The sequence below is a fragment of the Gavialis gangeticus genome, unplaced genomic scaffold (genome assembly GCF_001723915.1).
Source record: "Gavialis gangeticus isolate Ggan-Ray unplaced genomic scaffold, GavGan_comp1, whole genome shotgun sequence".
Classification (NCBI taxonomy): Eukaryota; Metazoa; Chordata; order Crocodylia; family Gavialidae; genus Gavialis; species Gavialis gangeticus.
In genome coordinates, this window is record NW_017729022.1 from 53,208,377 (window position 1) to 53,229,119 (window position 20,743).

General features: G+C 44.5%; 1 protein-coding gene across 1 annotated transcript in view; it reads right to left on the reverse strand.

The window, feature by feature from the left end:
- Positions 1-6,924: 6,924 nt before the first annotated feature.
- Positions 6,925-20,743, reverse strand: part of LOC109295869 (solute carrier family 23 member 1-like) — a 38,761-nt gene continuing 24,942 nt past the window's right edge. The window contains exons 6-12 of the mRNA XM_019514974.1: positions 20,023-20,143; positions 18,839-18,995; positions 18,289-18,542; positions 13,353-13,517; positions 12,055-12,163; positions 11,180-11,275; positions 6,925-9,440 (exon numbers count right to left, since the gene is read on the reverse strand). Of these exons, the coding sequence (XP_019370519.1) occupies positions 9,172-9,440; positions 11,180-11,275; positions 12,055-12,163; positions 13,353-13,517; positions 18,289-18,542; positions 18,839-18,995; positions 20,023-20,143 (1,171 nt within the window). The 3' untranslated portion in view covers positions 6,925-9,171. The remainder of the gene's footprint in view (positions 9,441-11,179; positions 11,276-12,054; positions 12,164-13,352; positions 13,518-18,288; positions 18,543-18,838; positions 18,996-20,022; positions 20,144-20,743) is intronic.

The following is a 20,743-nucleotide window of genomic DNA, read 5'->3' on the forward strand; positions in this document are numbered from 1 at the left end:
CTGTCTATGTTTACCTTGGCTATTCTTTGATAAAATGACCTGTGCTCTGTTTTGTATTTCATCATCAATGCGACATTAGGCAGGACTCTTGCTTTACATCTCTAGAATTGTTCCCACAAGCAAAATTTATTACAGGTACTAAACAAATATTCATCCTATGTACAAAAAGTGGCTGTTTTGTTGGCACTGATCTAATATATCAGACTGACTTGTGGTGTCTATTTTTCCATTCATATTTGTTGAGTATGAAGCAAGCAGGGACTATTAGATCATATAGTCTGACTTTCTATCACAGGCCAATAAATCTTAGCCAGTTAGTCTGGTATAGAGACTTGTAACCTGTGTTTGGTGAGTATACATCATGCAGTGTTAACCTGAAGAGATGGAAGCACATTGGTGGGCTAGAATGGTTAATCACCTTCACGGTTAAAAACATGGGTCTGTCTTCCCATTTGGATTTATCTTGCTTCAGCTTCCAGCCATTGGCTTTTTGGGGGGTGGGGGGTTGCCTTTCCTGCTAGATTAAAAAGGGCTTTAATGTCTGCATTCTCTCCCCAGGCTTATACATTATAACCATGTCACCCCTCACGCATCTTCAGCGTTGATAAGCTAAACAGGTGGGGCTCATTACATTGCTCACTGTTGAGCATTTCTTTTCTAGAGTTCTCAACACAGTTTTAATGATCGTTTTCTTGACTGTTTCCAATATTTCAGTATCCTTTTAAAATGCAGAAATAAGTTTAAGCAGAAACAAATGCTACAGATAGTGGAGGTTATGATTAATGAGGTTCAGTCTACACTGCACTACAAAGCTGCATATGCTGTGTCAGCTCTGAGATGTCAGAAGATCATACCTATAGCCAACATAGTTATGCCAGCAAAGTCCCTGCCCTACTGCCCCCGTGATGCCTGGAGGCAACTATGCAGAAAGAAGACAGTTTGTGGTAGCTTAGCTACTCTCATTCTCAGAGGTAGTATGGTTGGTTACATGCACCACCAAGAAAATCCCACTCTACTGTGACACACCTCATCTTCACTGCAGGGCACTGCCACTGTACCTATACTACAGCAGCAACAGCTGCATAATGTTGACCAGCCCTGAGAAATCTGGGCTGTTTTTTAACAAAATGAGACCAACCATATGACTAAATCTCTTCTACTCAGTGAATCAGTGATAATGTGGAACAGTCTGTCTAACCTTTGCCTTCGCTGGAAAAGACTTTTTCCAAAATACCAAAGAAATGTTTTGCACTTTTGTGCTGGGCAGACAAGTGGTTCCAGTGAGATGGGTATTACTCTATTTTACATGTAAACCGAGGCATACTGTAGTTAAGTAACCTTGCCCACAGCACATAGTTGGAGCAAGAAAAAAAAAAATCAATGCCAACTGCAACTAAGATGTGGGGAGAGGGGGGCATGCTAGAAGGGAGGGTCAGGCTACAACAAGATCTGGACAGGTTACAGGGGTGGGTGGATAAGACTAGGATGGGATTCAATACTAAGTGCAGGGTAGTGCACCTAGGGAGAAAGAACCAGCAGCATACCTACAGGCCGGGGAACTCCCTTCTCATCAGCGAAGTGGCAGAAGGGGATCTTGGAGTCATTGTTGATTCCAAGATGAACATGGGCCGGCAGTGTGAGGATGCAGTCAGTAAGGCCAACCGCACCTTGTCATGGATCCACAGATACATCGTGAGCAGGTCCAAGGAGGTGATCCTCCCCCTCTATGCAGCACTGGTCAGGCCGCAGCTGGAGTACTGCGTCCAGTTCTGGGCGCCGCACTTCAAGAGGGATGTGGACAACATGGAGAGGGTCCAGAGGAGGGCCACTCGCACGATTAGGGGACAGCAGGGCAGGCCCTATGAGGAGAGGCTACAGGACCTGAACCTGTTCAGCCTCCACAAGAGAAGGCTGAGGGGGGATCTAGTGGCCTGTCAGAGGGGACCAGGAGGCATTGGGGGAGTCCCTGTACCCCCGAGCACTGCCAGGAGTGACTAGAAATAACGGTCACAAGCTGGCAGAGGGTAAATTCAGATTAGACATCAGGAGGCGCTACTTCACTGTCAGGGCGGCTAGGATCTGGACCCAACTTCCAAGGGAAGCGGTGCTCGCTCCTACCCCAGGGTCTTCAAAAGGAGGCTGGATAGACACCTTGCCAGGGTCGTTTGACCCCAGTACTTTTTCCTGCCATGGCAGGCGGTCAGACTTGATAATCTGCTCAGGTCCCTTCCGACCCTACCAACTATGAAACTATGCAGGCTATTACTGCAATCAGTGGATTAATAGGATCCCAAACTGCAGCCCTCCAAAATCATGAGACATGGCTTTTTATCACATGGAGCTCCCACATGGCTTCCACCCCAGTGCCACCCCCAACTCAGTGGTGAAGGCAGACACCGCTTCCTTCCCTTGAAGCAGTAGTATGGTGGCTCTCTCTCTCTCCTTTTGGATGGGTAACAGTTCTTCAGCAATAAGACTGCGGGCAGCCAAAGCTGCACGCTCCTTCTACACAAAACCCTCTGGTGGGTCAAGTTAGCAGAAACCCTACAGAACAGTAGGATCTGAAAGCTGATGCCCTCACTGAGATGGATTCATCCACACCCCTCAGCTGTTTCAGGCTCTCTGCAAACTTAGGCAGGCACTGGTGATCACTCAGGCATTGGTCATGCTCGGGTCACATTTTTGAGCATCTCCTCTTCCCAAATGAGGTTTAAAGATTTACTTTGAAAAAAATTAGATGCTGAAACTCCAGCATCCAGGACACTAGGCATGAGCCTGTAAGTCCCCAGTCCTTAATCCAGTGATGCCAGACAAACACAAAATAAGATGCATGCAGCTGAATTCTGAATAGAGCTGAGTGGAAGCCAGCAGTTCATGAAGGAGCACAGAACAATGCTATTGATTTTTATAAAATATTCCAAACAAGTTGTCACAGCCCAGGGAGACTCCATCAAGTGGGCATTGACCAGGCTGCTGTTTTTGGTCTTGCTCCACAGGGTCTATCTGCTTTTAAACTCCCTGTTGGTCTGAGTAAGCCTTTTGATACACAAGCTGGACCCTACCATGGAAATGGGAACTTGCAGCTCCATTATTGTAGATGTCTAGGACCAGTTCTGAGCTCTTCTCAGGAGCTTATGCACACACCTTCTTAGACCTCCTGCCTTGTGGGCGTTCTGCCTTTACAGCCCAGCTTTTCAAGGACACTCGACAATGGATGCCAGTGGACATGCAGGTTTTGCGGGGATTTCAAAACAGTCACTCTGTACTTTAGCTAGCACAAGAAACACAAGGACCAAGACAAAATAATGAATGCCTCCATGTGTTTCCCTGCCTTGGTCTTCTCACCACACTACAGCAATCCCTGGGATTAAATCCAAGTTTTCTAGGACATCCAGCATCTCCCTCTTGCAGGTCATATCTTCACCTCTGATTCATGAAAGCTGGCTCATTTATGCAGCCTACTTGCTTCCACTGCTTCTCTTTTTCTCTCTCAAATTATCGTTGAGAGACTCTTTCTATTCAAAACTTCGAGTCTCCGTCATCAGGTAACTCTCTGATCAGCCTCCTCAGGTGACCAGCATACTCCATCAGGTAATGTTTGCTTAAGTACCTCTCCCCAGAGTTCAGGCCTGGAAAAAATAGTTTAGGCTTTGGTTTTCTTCCAAGGAGCGATGGACATTCATCCCAGCCCAGAAATAAGAGACAACCAAGGGCAGAGAGGGCCCTTTCAAAGTGGTATTTGCCAGTTGGCCTAAATCTTGGGCACACCCAGAATTCATAAGATGGGGAGTCACACCTGGTACGCACTAATTTATTAGGAGAGTAATAAAACAAGGCAAGCTTGAACATGAAACCTGAATAAAGGATACGCTTGGGTGGGGTGAGACTGCGAAGTGACACAGATATTGGTCATCCTTGTGGGTAGAAAGCAGAAACCGTAATGAAGCTCAGGGGGTTGAGGGAAGAAGGAGTGAAGAGATTTTATTTTTCCAAGTGGAAAACCAGTCTGCTGAGCACGAGACAGGAAAGGAGTCTGAATTTCTGCCTATTACATTTTAAATGTGCTGCAGTCCCTTAGCAGGTGGCTGGTTTCACAGGGGATGGGGTTTCCAGGGAAGAATTTGAAACCATGCAGCCTGGGTGCACCGAGCAAGTCTGGAGACAGTGGGGAAGAGAGTGGGAGACACAGACAGAAGGAGTGGCGGTCCGGTAGGTACAAGATGCAGAACAGGGGCAACAGGAGGTGGTAAGAAATGAAGTAAGCAGGCTTTAAACACAAGGCACACAAGGGCCACTGGAACTTAGAAATAAGGCACGAGTAACAAGTGTGATGGCTCTGCTACAGAGTTACAGCACGGGGAGATGTTTCTCTTCTGAGGCATGTGAAAATAAGCAAATGATAAAACACCCTCAGTACCATGCTGCTCAGTACAGTGTAATTAGATACCTGCCAAATCCCTCTCTGCCAGTGCATTTCTGCCCCACCAAGCATTTTTACATATAACTGCATATATTGTATGCCTATACTACACCTAGCACTTGATTGAAGCCTCTAGGTGTTATCACATTACCAGTGATATGCAATAACAGCAGGCCATGTCTTTGTGAAGCTGTTGTTTCACTGGCAATGAGAACTGTGGTATAGATGTCACAAGCTCAGCTTTATTTTGTGGACGCCCAGATTTTGAGTTATTTACAATAAAATCTTAAGAGGCACACTAGAGACACTGGTGTCAAGCTAGATGAGACTTAGCTATGAACTGAAATCTGTTTACACATTTCGGTCAGTCAGCATGAATCAGTAGAGAGGCTGGACACAAGCCACCACAAAGGAGACATCAGACATCCTGCATGGTTAAAATAAACTAAATTCTTACCTCTTGCAAATTAAGAGATGATAAAGTAGCAAGGGTCAGATTTTAAAGGTGTTTAAGTGTATAACTGAGTGTTCAGTGCCTAAATACCTTTAACAATCTGCCTCTCTACAGTAACTGGATCAGATGAAGCTCTACAGCCAACTATTAGTTTACCTCTTTTCTATCTTCTTAAATTTTCTATTAAATAAGACATTGGCTATATTTATCATTTGTTTATGCTTCACTCTGTCTTCAGACCCCATTCAGGACTTAGGCCTCTGTTGTGCTTGGTGCTGCCCAGACTTAAGTGCCAACTCTGCAGGTCTTACAATACAAGGAACAGGTAGATTCAATAAATAGCATGGGGAAGCTCAAGGTAATAGGGTAACTGTACAATAAATGATGAACAGTGGTCCATGCAGTGCTCATTTGGGACAACTCTCCAGTGAAAACTGTCTTTCTTCGGAACCCCCTCTATTATATTTTATAATCTCTAATCAAATCTATAGCAGATTTTTTTTCTTTCCTATCATAGCTTATATTTATATTTAAAGAGAGAGAATTTTATCTTTTTTTGCACCAACTGTATAGTTGGGAGGGACATAGACAAGCTTTCAGGTACCCTTGTACCCATCCTCATGACTCATGAGTTGGCCATCCATATGCTGTTTAACACAAGCAAAACTTTAATCATCTACAGAGTGGTAGCATGGAGGAGCTGCAGTCATAGATGTTGTAGTTACTGTACAAACACAGAAACAGACAGATGGCTCTCCTTCCCCAGGACACCTATATATTTAGTTCAATAAAAGATATTACCCACAAAAATGCATGCCTCTTGCATATGAACCATCATGGCTACAATATCACAGCACAGTATCACTTATATTTAAACTCATTTAAATTAATGTCAGCCACAATATGCCTGCAAGCCCATATTTCAGACTCTTATTCTCCAGAATTCTACCTCAATGAATTATGAGGAAAAAAATTGCACATATCTACAATCTCCAAAATTACAAGGAGTTCATACAAATGCTAAGATCTCACCATCCGTCCCTTGTGTTCTGTCTCCTCTATGCAGGGATCCCAGCGTAGGCAATAGCAGCGCGGGAGGCAAGCACCTCCCCCTGAAGCTTCCAAGAAGAGCTAGCTCAGGGGTGGGCAAAATGCGGCCCACAGGCCAGATTCTATCCAGCCCACGGGGCCCCTAAAAAATTTAGAAAATTAATATTTATCTGCCCCTGGCTGCCTGTCATGTGGCCCTCAATGGCTTGCCAAAACTCAGTAAGCGGCCCTCCACCCAAAATAATTGCCCGCCCCTGAGCTAGCTAGTCTATCAGTCCCAATCTCCTTCCCCATCCTGTACCAGAACTGACCTACAGAACCTCTCCCAGTCCATCATCTGCAAAGAACGTGGCATCTTTGTGATGTGAACTAATGGCTTATAATTATCCTTTTTGTATGCAACAGCATTTTAATCTAGGACTCTGGATATGAAAGGCTAGTGGATTAACTCACTGAATAGCTTTGTATGTGGATTAGTTCTAAATGTCAACCTGGACTTAAGCCAGGAAAATGAAGATGGAGAGCAATGTAAGTTAAGATATCTCTGGCTTTTGTAAATTTTGTGCAATATAGTGTGGGAGGGAGAATCGACTGTATTTAAGCACATTTTTTCCCCAGAAACCAGGGTTGTTATATCACCCCAATTTTTAATCTATGCAATCAAATCAAATCTATGCAATCTAATCTAATCTATGCAATCTATGCTGTGGTGTTTTCCCTATAGTATCCCAGCATTCACAAATCTGGTATATATGGGAATGATCTACTATTGAAATGAAGACACAAGAAAAACATGTTACACAGAAACACTATACCACAACTATAGGACAGGAAGTAAAGGAGAGCTAAAATATTAAGAGCATGTTAAATAATGAGTTACAACTAAAATCATTTTGAAATCTTAACTCTACTGCAGTCCCCCAATCATTACTCTGCTATGTATTTTAAATATTTCCCCCCCCAAAAAAATATGCCATCTGTGTCAGAAAGAATAACTTAGTTTCTATAGAAAGTTTTATTGTATGTCACTGCCACATCTGACATCAGCAATGACGACTTTAGCACTGAATATAATAAAACCTACATAATTATATGATCCTAGTAGGTACTACTGAACCCTTCTCACTTTTCCACCATATACAGAGGCAACAAATATTTGCTGAGGATGGATTCCATCAAAACAAGCCCCCTGGCAGACTGACAGGAATTTAAGCAAGCAGTGGATGTAATGATGTTTGAAAGTCTTGTGGACAGACACAACTTAGCCAGTGGTGAAAGCCAGCCCTGAAGCAGCACGCAAAGATCCTGTGAAAGACTATTCTTGATGAAAACACCATAGGACATGTACAAAAAAATAATCATTCCACATTATTTAAGCACTGCTTATTCAGTGCTGTAGAAAACACGAGGAAGGCAGTTCTCACTCTTAAGAGGTAACAGTCCTAGGTCCCGATCTTGGAAAGGCTCAGGCAAGTGTTCAGTTTGTGACCAGTCCCCACTGAAGTAATAGATGTTGGTCAATGGGACTAGTTACAACACAAAATCAAGCCCATGCATCTGTCTCTACATGATCTGGTTCCAGCTTAAACTTTTCAAAGGGTTTTCCTCTAACCAGAGAACAGGGACAATGCACCACATTTGGTAATGCCAACCAGGAAATCAAAGGGAAACTTACCCTCAGATATGCGTGAGAGACTACGGCCCAATTCTGCACAGCACCCAGGAAGTGCTCTTTATTTTTGCTTATCAGGTATATTTTAAGCTCCATAACATCCAAGGTGAATTTGTCCCCTCATTAATTCCAATAAGTTTAAATACAGGTTGAACAGAGGTATGTCACTGGAGGGTGCTGGGTAGGTACAGCAGTGGTTTGCCTAGGATAGTGTTAGTGTCTTGGTTTTGTTAAGGGATGATATCAGCTTCTTATTAAGGATCTGTATTAGGATAGCTTTCAAAAGCCCAAGACAGACAAAATGTTTTCTCACTTGGTGGCTAGAGAACCAGGACACAGAGAGACTAGTGATTTACCCATAGTCGCACAGGAAGCCAGTACCAAAATCAAGAACTGAATGGAGACCTTCTAGACCCCAGCCCAGTGATTTACGTTATTCCAGGACACAACTTAACTTTCACATAAATGACACATAAGCTACCACAGTTTAGATTTCCCTTACCACAAAGTAAGCTATGCACACAGGCAGCTGACAAGGAGCAGCTGAAGTACAGCAAAGCCTATCCTCTCATATACTGTGGTAAGTTATTCTTTGCCCTCCCTACCCACAGCCACAAGGCCATCTTTCCTCGAAATCAGCAGTACTCATTTAGACAGCAGTCCCCAAGCCAAAAGTGGCTCTTCACAGAAAATGGTAAAGACAGAACTCTGTTTTTGTCATTTAATGCATGCCTTTAATAAAACAGTGCGTTAGGAATACTTGGCCTTTTATTGCACTTGTCTAACCCAGGTACCATAAGGCTACTTGGGGGTTTCTCAGCGTTTGTCATAATTCAAGTAGGGGCACTGGGATTGTGGGGCTCTTCGGTTAACACTGACTGCTCATGGGCTTCTGACCTAGCCAGTGCAGAGCATCATTCCTTTCAAATCTAATCCCAATACTGACCTTCTCCCTTACTTTTTTTTTTTCTTCTCTCTTCCTCTCCCCAGGCTGGAATTCCCATTCCCAGTTCTCCGTCTCTCTTGTCTCTTTCCCACACAGAGAGATCACAGAGAAGAGAGCATTCCCTTCATCCCTATTCCCCGAGTCTAGTACTGAGAGAGATCAGCCTGGCCATCCTGGTCCAGCACCAATTTACATGTACGCTATGTCACATCCAATAATTAGCTAGGAGCAAAAGGAAGACCTCACAGCTCCAGCTGAGCAGCTATTCAATGGGAGAGGGAAAGGGTCTTTGCTGTGTATGCGCTGGGCTGTCAAGGTTCCAGGTAGGAAGGGTTAGCAAGTCCCCTCCAGGAGCGTTACTTAGCTTCTGCCTAAGCTGTGCCTCCAATCAATATTAATGCTTGCTACAGTGGGACAGGCTGAGGCACAGAGAGGTTAAGTGGCTGACTCATGGCCACACAATGAGTTAGTGGCAGAGCAAGAAACAGAAAGCACAGGTCTTGTCGACTATTCCCCTGCTCCATCCTCTAACATCACTGCCCATTATTGGGCCTATTCAGATCAGGGCATGTACAATCACAGCTGTTAGGCGTCCATTTTGAAAGTGAATTCAGTTCCCAACCACAGGCTTATATCTTTGTATCAATGCCCATCTCTGCATCTTGTTCTGAGCCCGTTGGGACCCTGTTCTCTTCTCCAAGAGTTTTTGGCTCCTCCTGTCTTGTGGATCCAGATGCCCTCTTGGGGCACACTGGGATGTGCCGAACCCAAGACGCTGCACAGAGCTTCGTGCCAATCCCAAATGGAAGGCTGTAGACTTCCGAAAGAAGCTGGGACTCGCCAGACTCCACCCCATGGGACTCCTTCCAGGCTAGGATTCCTCGCTCTTCTTTGCTTCCTACCAAAAGGACATGAGAGGACAGTAATTAAAGACCCTCAATGCAAGTTTAGGGTGTGTACACACAACACAGTTACTGCACACACAGTACTGCTACACAGTTACTACTAATGTCCCGGAGATTGTCCTCTGTCCTCAGGAGAGGACACATAATCAGTTCTCCCAAACTAGCCACTAGCACAATGGTGCTCAACCTTTTTAACCTCAAGGTGCCTTCCATAACTTCGCTGAATTTTGCAGTACTCCAGTTGAGAATCACCAAGCTACAATCTAAATGCAGAAAGATATGCAGGGGTGCTTTGAGGCCAAAAAGGTTAAGAACCACCAATTTGGCTGGTCCAAGTAAGAGCAGTGGGAGCAGGACCTAACCCTGCTGTGCCCTGCTCTTTTCACTGTCTTCCCCCTCAGCACCCTCGGTCTTTATCTAAGAAGGGAAGGGTAGCCCTCACCATCAAGGCTCCTCCTGTAATGTCTCACACTGGCAATCACCCCCATGGCTCCACTTGCCAATCCCAGGAGTGTGGGAAGATCAAAGAGGACAAGTCAGGCTGCAAAAATGTGGCCCCATGTCTGCCCATCTGTCCACCTACCCACAGCAGAGCACACTGCTGGAGATGTGGGTCCCAGTTTCCCCAAACCTGATAAAAACAGAAGCCTTGGCTCCTGCTAGCAGTACCAGCAGCAGATATTAAATCCCCTCATCCAGAGCAGGTTTCAGTCTACTTCCCAGAACAATGCTCCATTTACCAGCCACAGGTTAGTCATTATGCAGACTCCTCTCCAGCCCTGTTCTTGAAGATGGGTAACTGATATTTAGGCATATAAAGTAAAATAAGACTTTGCCCACTCAGTACCGTTAAAACACTCAATTTGAAAATACAGGCCTGCCTTTCTGCTATGAGAAGTAACCCAAGTCCAACTTTGCTCCTTCTTCATACTCCCAGTTCCCCCAAGCCTGACAAAAAGAGAAGCCTTGTTCCCACTGGTAGTAACAGCAGCAGATACTACATGGTAGTTCTCCAGAGCTCATACACAAAAGGCTTTGTTTACAGTAGGATTTATTTTGTCCTATTATCTCCCACATTGCTAACACCAGCTTGGCTTCAACAGTAAAAATCCTAGTGTACACAAAAAACTTAAAATTAGAGCTTTCTTATCCTATGAAATTTTGCAAGAGGTTATTTTTTTCCCTTTCCTACATCAGGGCAAAGCCAAGACTTTTCAAGATTTTTCAGTGAAAATCTACCACGGGAGGGAATGAAAGAGAGACTCATCTCAAAATTGCAAAGAGCCCTGCTCTGTCCGATCTGGAGTGAGAATTGAGTGAGGGTCTCCCACATGCCAGGCGAATGCCCAAGGACACTGTACCTTCCCTTCTTTCTCTTACTCTTGTTTTGACAAAAAATTGCTTGGTAGACATGAAGAGCCCTTTCCAGTTCAAGTTTTATTGAGGCTGATATTGCTCTACAAAGCATTTCTGTTTTAAGGAATAAGCAGTTCCCAACAAGAAACCAATTTGTTAGAACATTCCCCACTATCTCTAATTTTAATTGTCACCTGAGATGAGTTCGATGACACAGCACTTAAACTGCTAGCGATGACAGGGCTACACCTATACTAGCTCTCCTGTTGCTGCTCCCACTACAGGAGCTGAATTGTTACTGGTTGGAAAAGGAGGTTAGTAAATAAAACCTGGACAAGAACAGCCTAGTTGATTCAACTGTTTAAGCCAATCATACCTGGAATAGTATTATCAAGGACAAACCCCAGAAATCCACCCACAAACATGCCAGTCGTGAGAAGCACCTGGATCACCTGGTCTAGCTGGATGATTCCTAAATGAAAAAATAAAGCTTCAGTCAGTGATGCAGAGACACACATTTGACCAGGGAAGAAGCAATGAGCATCTGCCACAAGTCCCATCACCTTGCCAAAGAGAGACTTGCAGCTCAGAAGCAGTAAGAAAGAACCATACTCCATGATGGATCACTACCCGACAACATAAAATTGAATTATCCCGCTGCCTAATGTGTGTCATTTTTTATTCCACATTATTATTAATTTATGTAGTGACCAAAGCAAGAAAGGGGACTAACAGATGCATACAAAGAATCTTTGGGGCAGAGACATTAACTTCAGCAAACATGATGAACAGCCTAAGAGTTCGAAGACATGGGACTTCCATGCAGCTCCCCTGATTTAATTAGCAGGAGAATCACAGGTCCTTTATTCTTCAAACCCAATATTTTATTGAACACCAACATTAAGGACACTACACACACTCCAGTCAGGGTTCAACTCTGGTAACATGGAACTCGTTTCTTGCCAATAGCACCTTATACCGGAATATACAAAAATAAGCTGCATCCGTAGAACTGTAAATCATGTTTTCAACCATTCGTTCATTTAATAACAAAAAAAAAATTCTTCATCTTAAGGGTGCTTCATAATGCTAACACATCCAGAGGGAAGAAGTACCAGTCAAAAGAAAACTTTTGGGGATTTTATTTATAATGTCCGCAGGCGACATTTCACGCAATATCTCTACTAATTTCTGCTTCCGTTTCCTACCGAACAGGCAGCTCATAACAAATTACATGCTATTGTCTCTCACCTGTTTCTAGCACTTGAGAATGTGTCTTTACCCAGTTAGGAATGGTCAGACCTGCAAATATAGCGAACCCAAAGATAAACAGGTTCCTTGAGGAGTTCATGTCTGCATACTGTAGAGAGAAATTGCATATGTTAACCCACACAGCTCAAAATGACTAAAAGCTATGGGGTGGCTGGTCCTGAGGAGAAATGCTTGCATGTACAATCACATGCCTACAGAAACACACACACAACCTGTGACCGGTACTGGGACTCAATGTTACAAGCTTAGGTGTGTCCAGCTTCTAAACGGCTGCATTTGCATGCATGGGCATTCTTGGTGCCTCATGCTCAGCTCCCTGCCATAGGCTCCATCCCTGCACCTTGCCATGCAGATGCCCCAGGCCATGGGCTCCCTCAGCACCACAGGCTGTGCTGCACTGCACCTCCCCACAGGGGGTGGAGGCCGAAGAAGAGAGGGGAAGCCCACAGACCATAGCTGCTGTTGCAGCCAGAGGAATGAGGGAAGTGGTGGCTGAGCACAAGTCTAGAGGGCCACACATTAACCCCCCATGGGCTCCTTGCAGTCCACAGGCTGCCAATTGGATAGCAGCTACTTAAAATTGGATCAAAATGAAGAAATGGAGGCATAAATGTATAGACATGTAACAACAATGCTTGGCTCTCAAAAAGGGCATTTCATCATTTGCTCTCAGAGCACTTGAGAAAAAAAGGCCATATTGTTATCCCACATCTACAGCCTCAGAAACTGAGGCACAGGAAGTTGTGGTGATTTGTCCAAGGTCACCCAGCAGGCCTGTGTCAGAGCCAGTTCTTCCGAGTCCCACTGCAGCGCTGCATCCAACAGCCCATACTGCCTCACTACACACACAGCCACCTCCTCAAGCTGGTTTTTTTTAGTATTGCTCTACTGGAATCAGTGGGGATATGCAGAAAAAATAGGTTGCAGCAGCAATACCAGCTTCTCTTCTGCCCACAGCTGTGCTCCAAATCAACCTGTGTCAGTCTGGCAGGACCACCTCTAAGCCTGACAGTGAGAGTATCAGGTAGTAGGATCATCCCGTGGAAGCTTTGCCATTGCGGGTTTATTGGGAGTCCTGCCATCCCCTGATAGCATAGCCTAGATGGTCTAGTCTGCAATGGGCTTCTCTGATGAAACCACCATATGAATGTTAACTGGGGCCATTTATGTCAATGTTTTTGTGATAGATACCCTTGCCAGGAACCAGACTGATAGGGAATCTGAATGCAGGCCACATTTTCTTTCAGGACATTTATTAATGGTAAGAAGTCCATTACCTGTAAATTGGAAATTCCCACAGCAGTGATGATCCCAAACATCACAATCAGCATTCCTCCAATCACAGGTGTTGGTATGCTGGCAAACATGGCTCCAATCTTTCCAAATATTCCTGTCAAAAGCATCACGCAGCCACCCGCAACAATCACCATTCTACTTCCTACCTGTTTCAGGAGCACAGAACAGGATCACTGTACTAAGTATTGCACAAAGAGCTGGCAGACGGCAGGTTTTAAAGATGCAGAGTCAAGCCCTGCACAGATTTACATGCAAAGTAAATGGCTCAAATACTTGTGATTCCTTTTTAATGGCTCGGTAAACTCACTGCTTCTGATTGGAACATTGTAAGTGAAGAGCAAGGGTACAAGTTATAGTTACTAAGAACTAAAGTAGGGTTTGAACTTACAGTAACTTCCATGCGCACACCTTTAACTTGCAGTAACCACAAGGCAGATAATCCCCACAATGAACACCTGGACTTCCAGAGAAAGTTGCATAACAGTTACACAACCTGAACTGAAAACAATAGTGGATTCATGCTCATATGTCATCCTACATCATCCTTTATCCAATCAGTACCCCGCCATTGCCAGGCACTTATGTTAGAGCTCCACTGGGCACAGAAAGTTAACCATTAAACTAAAGTATTAACAAACTCTCTAGATGGCTTTGCCAGTCCAAAAACTCCAGGTGTACTAGAACCAGGGCATAAACAATCTAGCCCAGAGGATAAGGCCATCATTAAGAAGAGCAAGTTCAAACTGGAAGTCTGGAGTAAAGAGCTGGCCAAAGGGTTGGAAGCAAGAGCAGAGGGCAGGGATAAGACAAGGCAAACTCAGAAGACAGTTAAGGAGCCTGTGGTCAGTTGCCACAGCTGTGCTTAAACAAGGGCCTTGCAGCCCTTCCAAGGCAATCAGGATACCTGTAGGCATATCCAGCTTAACATACTGCCAAGGGCTGATCAGACTGTGGTGGGGGGTTGCTTGCTAGGGGTCCAAACACCTGGAAAGAGTTGCAGCTGGTGTTCATCTTAACTGGCCTGAGTCCAATCTCACCAGAGTCTGTGTTAAGAACCGATTCCAAACCAGGTATTCAATTCCCTTCTCTCTGAAGCTAAATGATCGCATCTGCAATGAGGTAGTAGGTTGTGTGAAAATGGCTCTAAGCAAACTCCAGCACTACTACCAGAAATCAGTAGTGGAGGATGTGGCCAAAGCCACCTGGCACAGAGACATGTAGCACAGGACCTTCCAACTTCCCCCGAGCAGAGGAGGGGGCGGTGACAGCAAGGAGACGAAGAGGCAAGTGGAACTGAGGACAGCGACAGCAGCAGCGGGTCCTCCAGCAGGAGTGACATAGAAAACAGGTGAACTGAGTACGTGACCCTGCAAGCAGGGTGGGTAGGAAAGGAAAGGGTTGCCTGATCTGAGAGACCAGAAGTTGCTTGCGTGTGTTTTCTTTGTGGAGTGATACTCGGAGTATAGATATATATATAGAGATCGCGCTTGCGCTCTCTGTATGTGTGTATGAGTATATGTATATGTATATATACACATACATACACACACGCGCACACACACACACACACACACACTTACAAAAAAACCCATCTGCACTGACTTGGTGGGAATTTTTGCCCACCTACACCACTGCCCTTAATACATTAATCAAAGAAGCCAGCTTTCTATCAGAGGGCTTCCGTAATGAGGCAGTACCACAAGGAATATTTTGAAGCACTGCAAGCTCCTCTCATTCACATGTGCCAATTATCTGAACCGGAATGAGAAACAAAAGCAGCAGAAGAAGCACTGAAGAAATTCAAAAGGTGTTTACAGTTTGGGGCACAAAAAAAAAGAAAGCCCCCATGAACAAAATGGAGCGCCAGTTTGTTGTAACATTGAAACATGACATTTTAGGGAACCTTACTGAGATCTGCAAAGTGCACGTCTCATACAGAGGAATTCTATAATCCCCTGTTGACATTTTAGAATTCAATTAATTATGTTAATCCTCCCCTGGAACTATCTGAAGAATTTCATGTTTCAGGCAAGGGCTTTTTGCCAATATTTTCAACAAAGCGAGTTTCATGAACCACTATTATCCCTTTTATTAGCAACTTTGGAGAAAACTAATTAATTGGATCTGGGGAGATGTTTCAAAAGAAAATGATCCATATGTTTCTGTTTGTCTCACAAGGTGATCTCTCTACTTGGCCTTAAAGCCTCAGTGCTCTTTCCCCCAAAGATATATCTTAAGGACAAAATATTAATCTGTTCTAGCATTATGACGAAAGCTACAATTTACAATCTACTGAAGTGACAAATTATCCTGTACATGAAGCTAGCACCAGAGATAAGCTATCTTATTCACTGGCACCACAACTGAGTGCTTGATTCCAAAACCTCTACTGTAATTTAGTGAATGATGCAATAACGATATGGGAGGATTTGGGGGGGCGGGCAGAAAAGGAAACCCAATTTGTCAACAGCAAGTCAGACTTAAAAACCTGATTTCCTTGCATGACAAAGTAACAAACGGGAGAAGAGCAGTGAATGGAATACACCTCAACTTTAGCAAAGCTTTTGATACTGTATACCATGACATTCTCACTTGGGAAATACAGAATAATGAAAGACAAACCTGTTTAATACACTGTAAGATGGGTGCATAATGGGCTAGATCACAGAATTATATATAAAAAAAAAAAAGTAGGACTATTGGGGGCCTCAGGAGATCATCTAGTCCAAGCCCGTCCTAAGGACAGGATCATCTTTGACTAAACCATTTCTGTCAAGTGTTCGTCTACCTGCTCTTGAAAATCTCCAAGTGTCTGTCTACTTCTGGAGACTCCACAGTTTCTCTGGGTAGCCTGTTCCAGTGCTTGCTCACTGTGAGAAAGTTTTTCCTGATCTTCAGCATCATTGCCCCTAGTCCTGTTTGTTGGCAAATGTATGACATAGTCCCAACAGTTTTGGGCCCTTCAATTCTGTAGGTGATGGAAAAAGATGGTGAGTAGATAACCTATGTAACCTAAGGTAGCAGGGGGGCTAGACTGCTTAAGTGGGCAGTAGATATAACCTAAGGAAGCAGGGGAGCTACAACAGATTAGATTTCAAAGTGGGCAGTAGGCACTCTGTAAACAGTGCCACCCATACCATAAACATGATAAAGCCTGCGAAAACCAGGGACTCTGCAGAACCACCAGACAAACATACTGAGAGGAGCAAAAGATGTGCAGTTGTCAAGGCAACCAAGGGGAACAAGGAGGGCAGATCTCCCATAAAAGAGCAAGCAAAACTGAGTACTGTGGAACCCTGTCCCACCTGCCAAGAAGAACTGAAGACCCCAGAGACTCCTGAACGCCTAGCCAGCTGCAGGGAAATGCTCTGTCTTCGGGACTATGTCAGATTTATGCAAAGTTTCTGTTGTGCATTAACCTAGGCAAACTTCTCTGTTGTTTCTTTGTCTTATACTTAAAATGGTAAATTGCTGTACTCAATAAACACTCTCTTCAGAGAACGTACTATTCTTGTCCAAGCCATTTTCATGACTTCAGTGCCACCACCTAAATTCTAATACTAAATTTAGGTAGCACCGGAGGCATCTACATATGCAATTAATGTGAAGCAGTAATTCCAGTGCATATTGTGCCAGAGTTACTACTCCCAGGCATCATATCTTCACATGCACCTGGGACCGCAACACATTGAGCGGGTCAAAGCAGCCCCAGTTTGCAGGGGGCCCCGAGGATTAGTTTGCCAGCCAAGGCCTGCTTCCACCCAGCTCAACTTGCTGTGAAGGATCCGGCTGGGGCACAAGGGTGCTCCAAGTGTGGGGCTAGCTAGCAGGCAGCCCTGCACTGAAGCACCCTCATGCCCCAGTCAGCCCCATCAGTGTCTACCATATGCATTGCTGTGCACTAAAGAACACCGCCACTACACCCCTCTTGGTGTCATCTGCAAACCTGCTAAATGCACACTCAATTCCATGATCCAAATCACTAACGATGATATTAAACAATACCAGACCTAGGATAGAGCCCTGGGGAACCTCATTCATTCTAACTAACAGCTAGACACCAAGCTGTTGATGACTAGTCAACAAATTGAACAAATGAACACAATAATCCAATCAGTTAAGTATTCACCTTACACTAATTTCATCTAGTCCAGAGATGTCCAACATCTAAGCAGCTGGGGGCTGCAAGCCCTTATGGGCCACACCAGCATGGGCCACAGGTCCCCTGGGCCACAAACCATGCTGTTATCCCTGCTGCTGCCCCACACTATATCACCCCCCACTGCACTACACCACTTGGATGCCCCGGCCCCCAATCCCAGCTTCATAGCTCTGGGATCCCTGCTGCACTATGCACTGTATTTTCTCATCTTATTAATGAGAATGTCATGGAGATGGCATCAAAAGCCTTATTAAATCAAGGTGCATCACATCCATTGCTGTCCCTCAACCCACAGAGCCTGTCACCTTGTCGCAGAAGAAAGCTGTTAGCGAGAACTTGCCCTTCTTGAATCTATGCTGGCTATTCCTGACCATTGATGACCAATGACTATGCAAGCTTCTCACATACACAACCAATATACTTCTCCCACACTTCATAATGAAGCAACTGCCTTCAGAGAAGAACCGGAAGTTCGGTTGGAATGACCCTGTTGATTCCTGAATCTGCTGAAACTTGTGCCAGGTCCCAACTCTTAGCAAATGTATTTTCTTTTGTGAAGTGGCCACGTGTCCACGAGGAAGTGGGTAAAGGCCACTACATATAGACCAGCAGAAGATGTTTTTTTAAATGGGCATAGTATGTTTATAAGTGCAAGTCTAACAAAACCAAGACAGACAGAGAGAGAGAATTTTTCAACACTGCTGACAACCCAGTGTCCTATTACTACCAGCTGAAGATACAGATATAAACCTTACCCGAGTGATTCCCAGAGCTCCAACGTTTTCACTGTAAGAAGTGGTGCCATTCCCTGTACCCCAGGCCCCAGCCAGAAGGCTACCGATTCCTTCCACTCCAATCCCACGGTTGATAGCATGCTTCGGAGGGGGTGGGGCTCCAGAGAGTCGGGCACAGGCATAGTAATCCCCCACTGACTCCAGCATGGAGGAAATCACTCCAGCTATGAACCCAAATACTCCAGCCAAGCTGATTGTTGGAACACCCCATTGGCCTGCAAATAAAAAGCAAAATTTAGATAGCTAGGGTTAGGCTTCCTGTGAAATCCACTGAAGTAAATCACTGATCATATTTGCCATTATTTGCTTTTTACTTGGTCTTTTTCCTGACTGTTTTTTACTTAGTCCAGTCTGAGCATTCCAGTTTGGGTTGCTCAGTGGTCTTTCATGTCCCCCACATCATTCATGATCATTAATAGCAGAATCGCCACATGCACACACACAAACTGACACTGGGAAAAACAAGGAGAAGGAGCACTAAATAATCTGGATATGAAACTTCTAACCATACCTGGATAAGGGAACCGGAACCAGGGGGCTTGGGACAAAACATCCCCTTTGATGTCAGTCCGAGCCAAGTAACCATAAGCTTCAGGGTTCGAAGGGAAGACGTTGGTCACAGTGAACACAAAGCACATCAGCCATGTGAGGGAGAGACCAAGAAGTACCTATATCCAGTCACATAAGAAAAGGATGCTAATTAGCTATGGTCTTTTCCAGTAGATCAACACTCTGCCTTATGCACTACAGATGAATGAGCCTCCATTGCATTCTGAAAGTGCAGGTTTTTTCAGTTTACTTATTATATAACATGAAGGTGATACATCAGTGCCTCAGCTCCATTAACTTAGAAAACTTATGGCAGAACATTGAAGCCATAGCAAGATGCCTTAAGAGGCACAATTTAACAGCTATGTTCTAGACTTGGTCTGAAAGCAACCTCCAGTCAGCCTAGGTGTAAATGGGTCCCTGATCATTCAGGCTAGGAATCAAAGATAGCTGGACATGATGCTAGCCACATTATTCTCTTGTGTTCTGTTAGCTACTGAAATCAGCCTCATCTTACCCATGCTGGCCTGACAGGCCACATAGGTTCAAGTGGACATGCAACCTTGTTAGAAGCCTTGTTGGACAAATTAGTGCTCCTGTTATCCAGACAGTTTTTTTGGACATGTCTGTGTTTGAATTCACTGGAGAATACTGACAAGGACTTATTAGCCCTTCTTACTATCAGCATCTTGGAAAAAAACTCCCAGAATCTTTACCTGCACTGGAGTTCATTGTGATATTACACAGGCTTGGTATAAAATGTGTATGAGCGCTCAGACTCCATTGCAGAATGGAAACAAGGTATCCAGAGTCCAGAAGCACGAGGCACCTGTTGTCATTGCGCTGGATTTTGAAGATGGCCTACCTCCATGTACTAGCATGGGCAGGCTAGAAATACCTGCCCTCTGGGACATTTCTAACACAACAGTGAATTTCTAACAGCAAAACAGAGGGGAAAATACAGTACAAGCCATATTGTGAAGGTCTCTCTCACACTGGGGAGTAGTCACTCACCCAAGTAATCCTACTGACTCCTATGTAAATTTATGGAAATAGGATTTTTTGCATGAGTAAACTGAAGCTGATTTAGTTTGTTCCTACTGAAGTGAATTGTCTGGTCATGCAAGTCCAGAAGCTATAACTCACTGGGAAGATCTGGAAGAGGTAGATCCTAGAGAAGTGGCATTTCTTGGCTTGCTGGTAGGCCGGCAGTGGCATAGGCACATTTTTCAGATACTGAGAGAACAGAACAATGAAGACAATGGTCCTAGAACGAGACAAAAATAGGCAATGAGACAAAGGAACCTATTTTACCCTTCACTAGGGATCTAACTAAATCGTGGTTTTGCATGCTTTGTGGAAACCACAAAAAAAAAACAGCATTGTCCATGATCGCCATGAAAACTCAAATTGACAGCAATTTCCTGCTAAATCAACCAAAAAAAGCAGTAGTGACATAAACTGAGTGAAGGTGCTCTCCACGAATCAGGGGTGATGGGGGTGACAAAAAAAAAACAGTAGTGACAGACTGAGTGAAGGCACCTTCCACCAATCAGCGGCAATGGGTGGGGCTGCCACGAAATGTCTGTGAAATTGGCTGTGCGCACCACAAGCAGGTTGTGAGAAACCCTTTGCCATGCTACAACTTAGGCAGGTCCTTAGCATCACATATACACCAAGAAACTGACTTCCAGAGATTCTGAGTTCCTTCAGCTCCTATTGATTTCAAAGCACCTCTGGAAAGTAAGCTGTTGGCTTCCCAGAAAGTCACAGCTATCTGCCAAGGTTAAGATGTAAATAAGCTTTCCAGTTTGTTTATTTATTTTACGTATAGTTTTGGGGGTTTTTTTTTTGGGGGGGGGGGGGG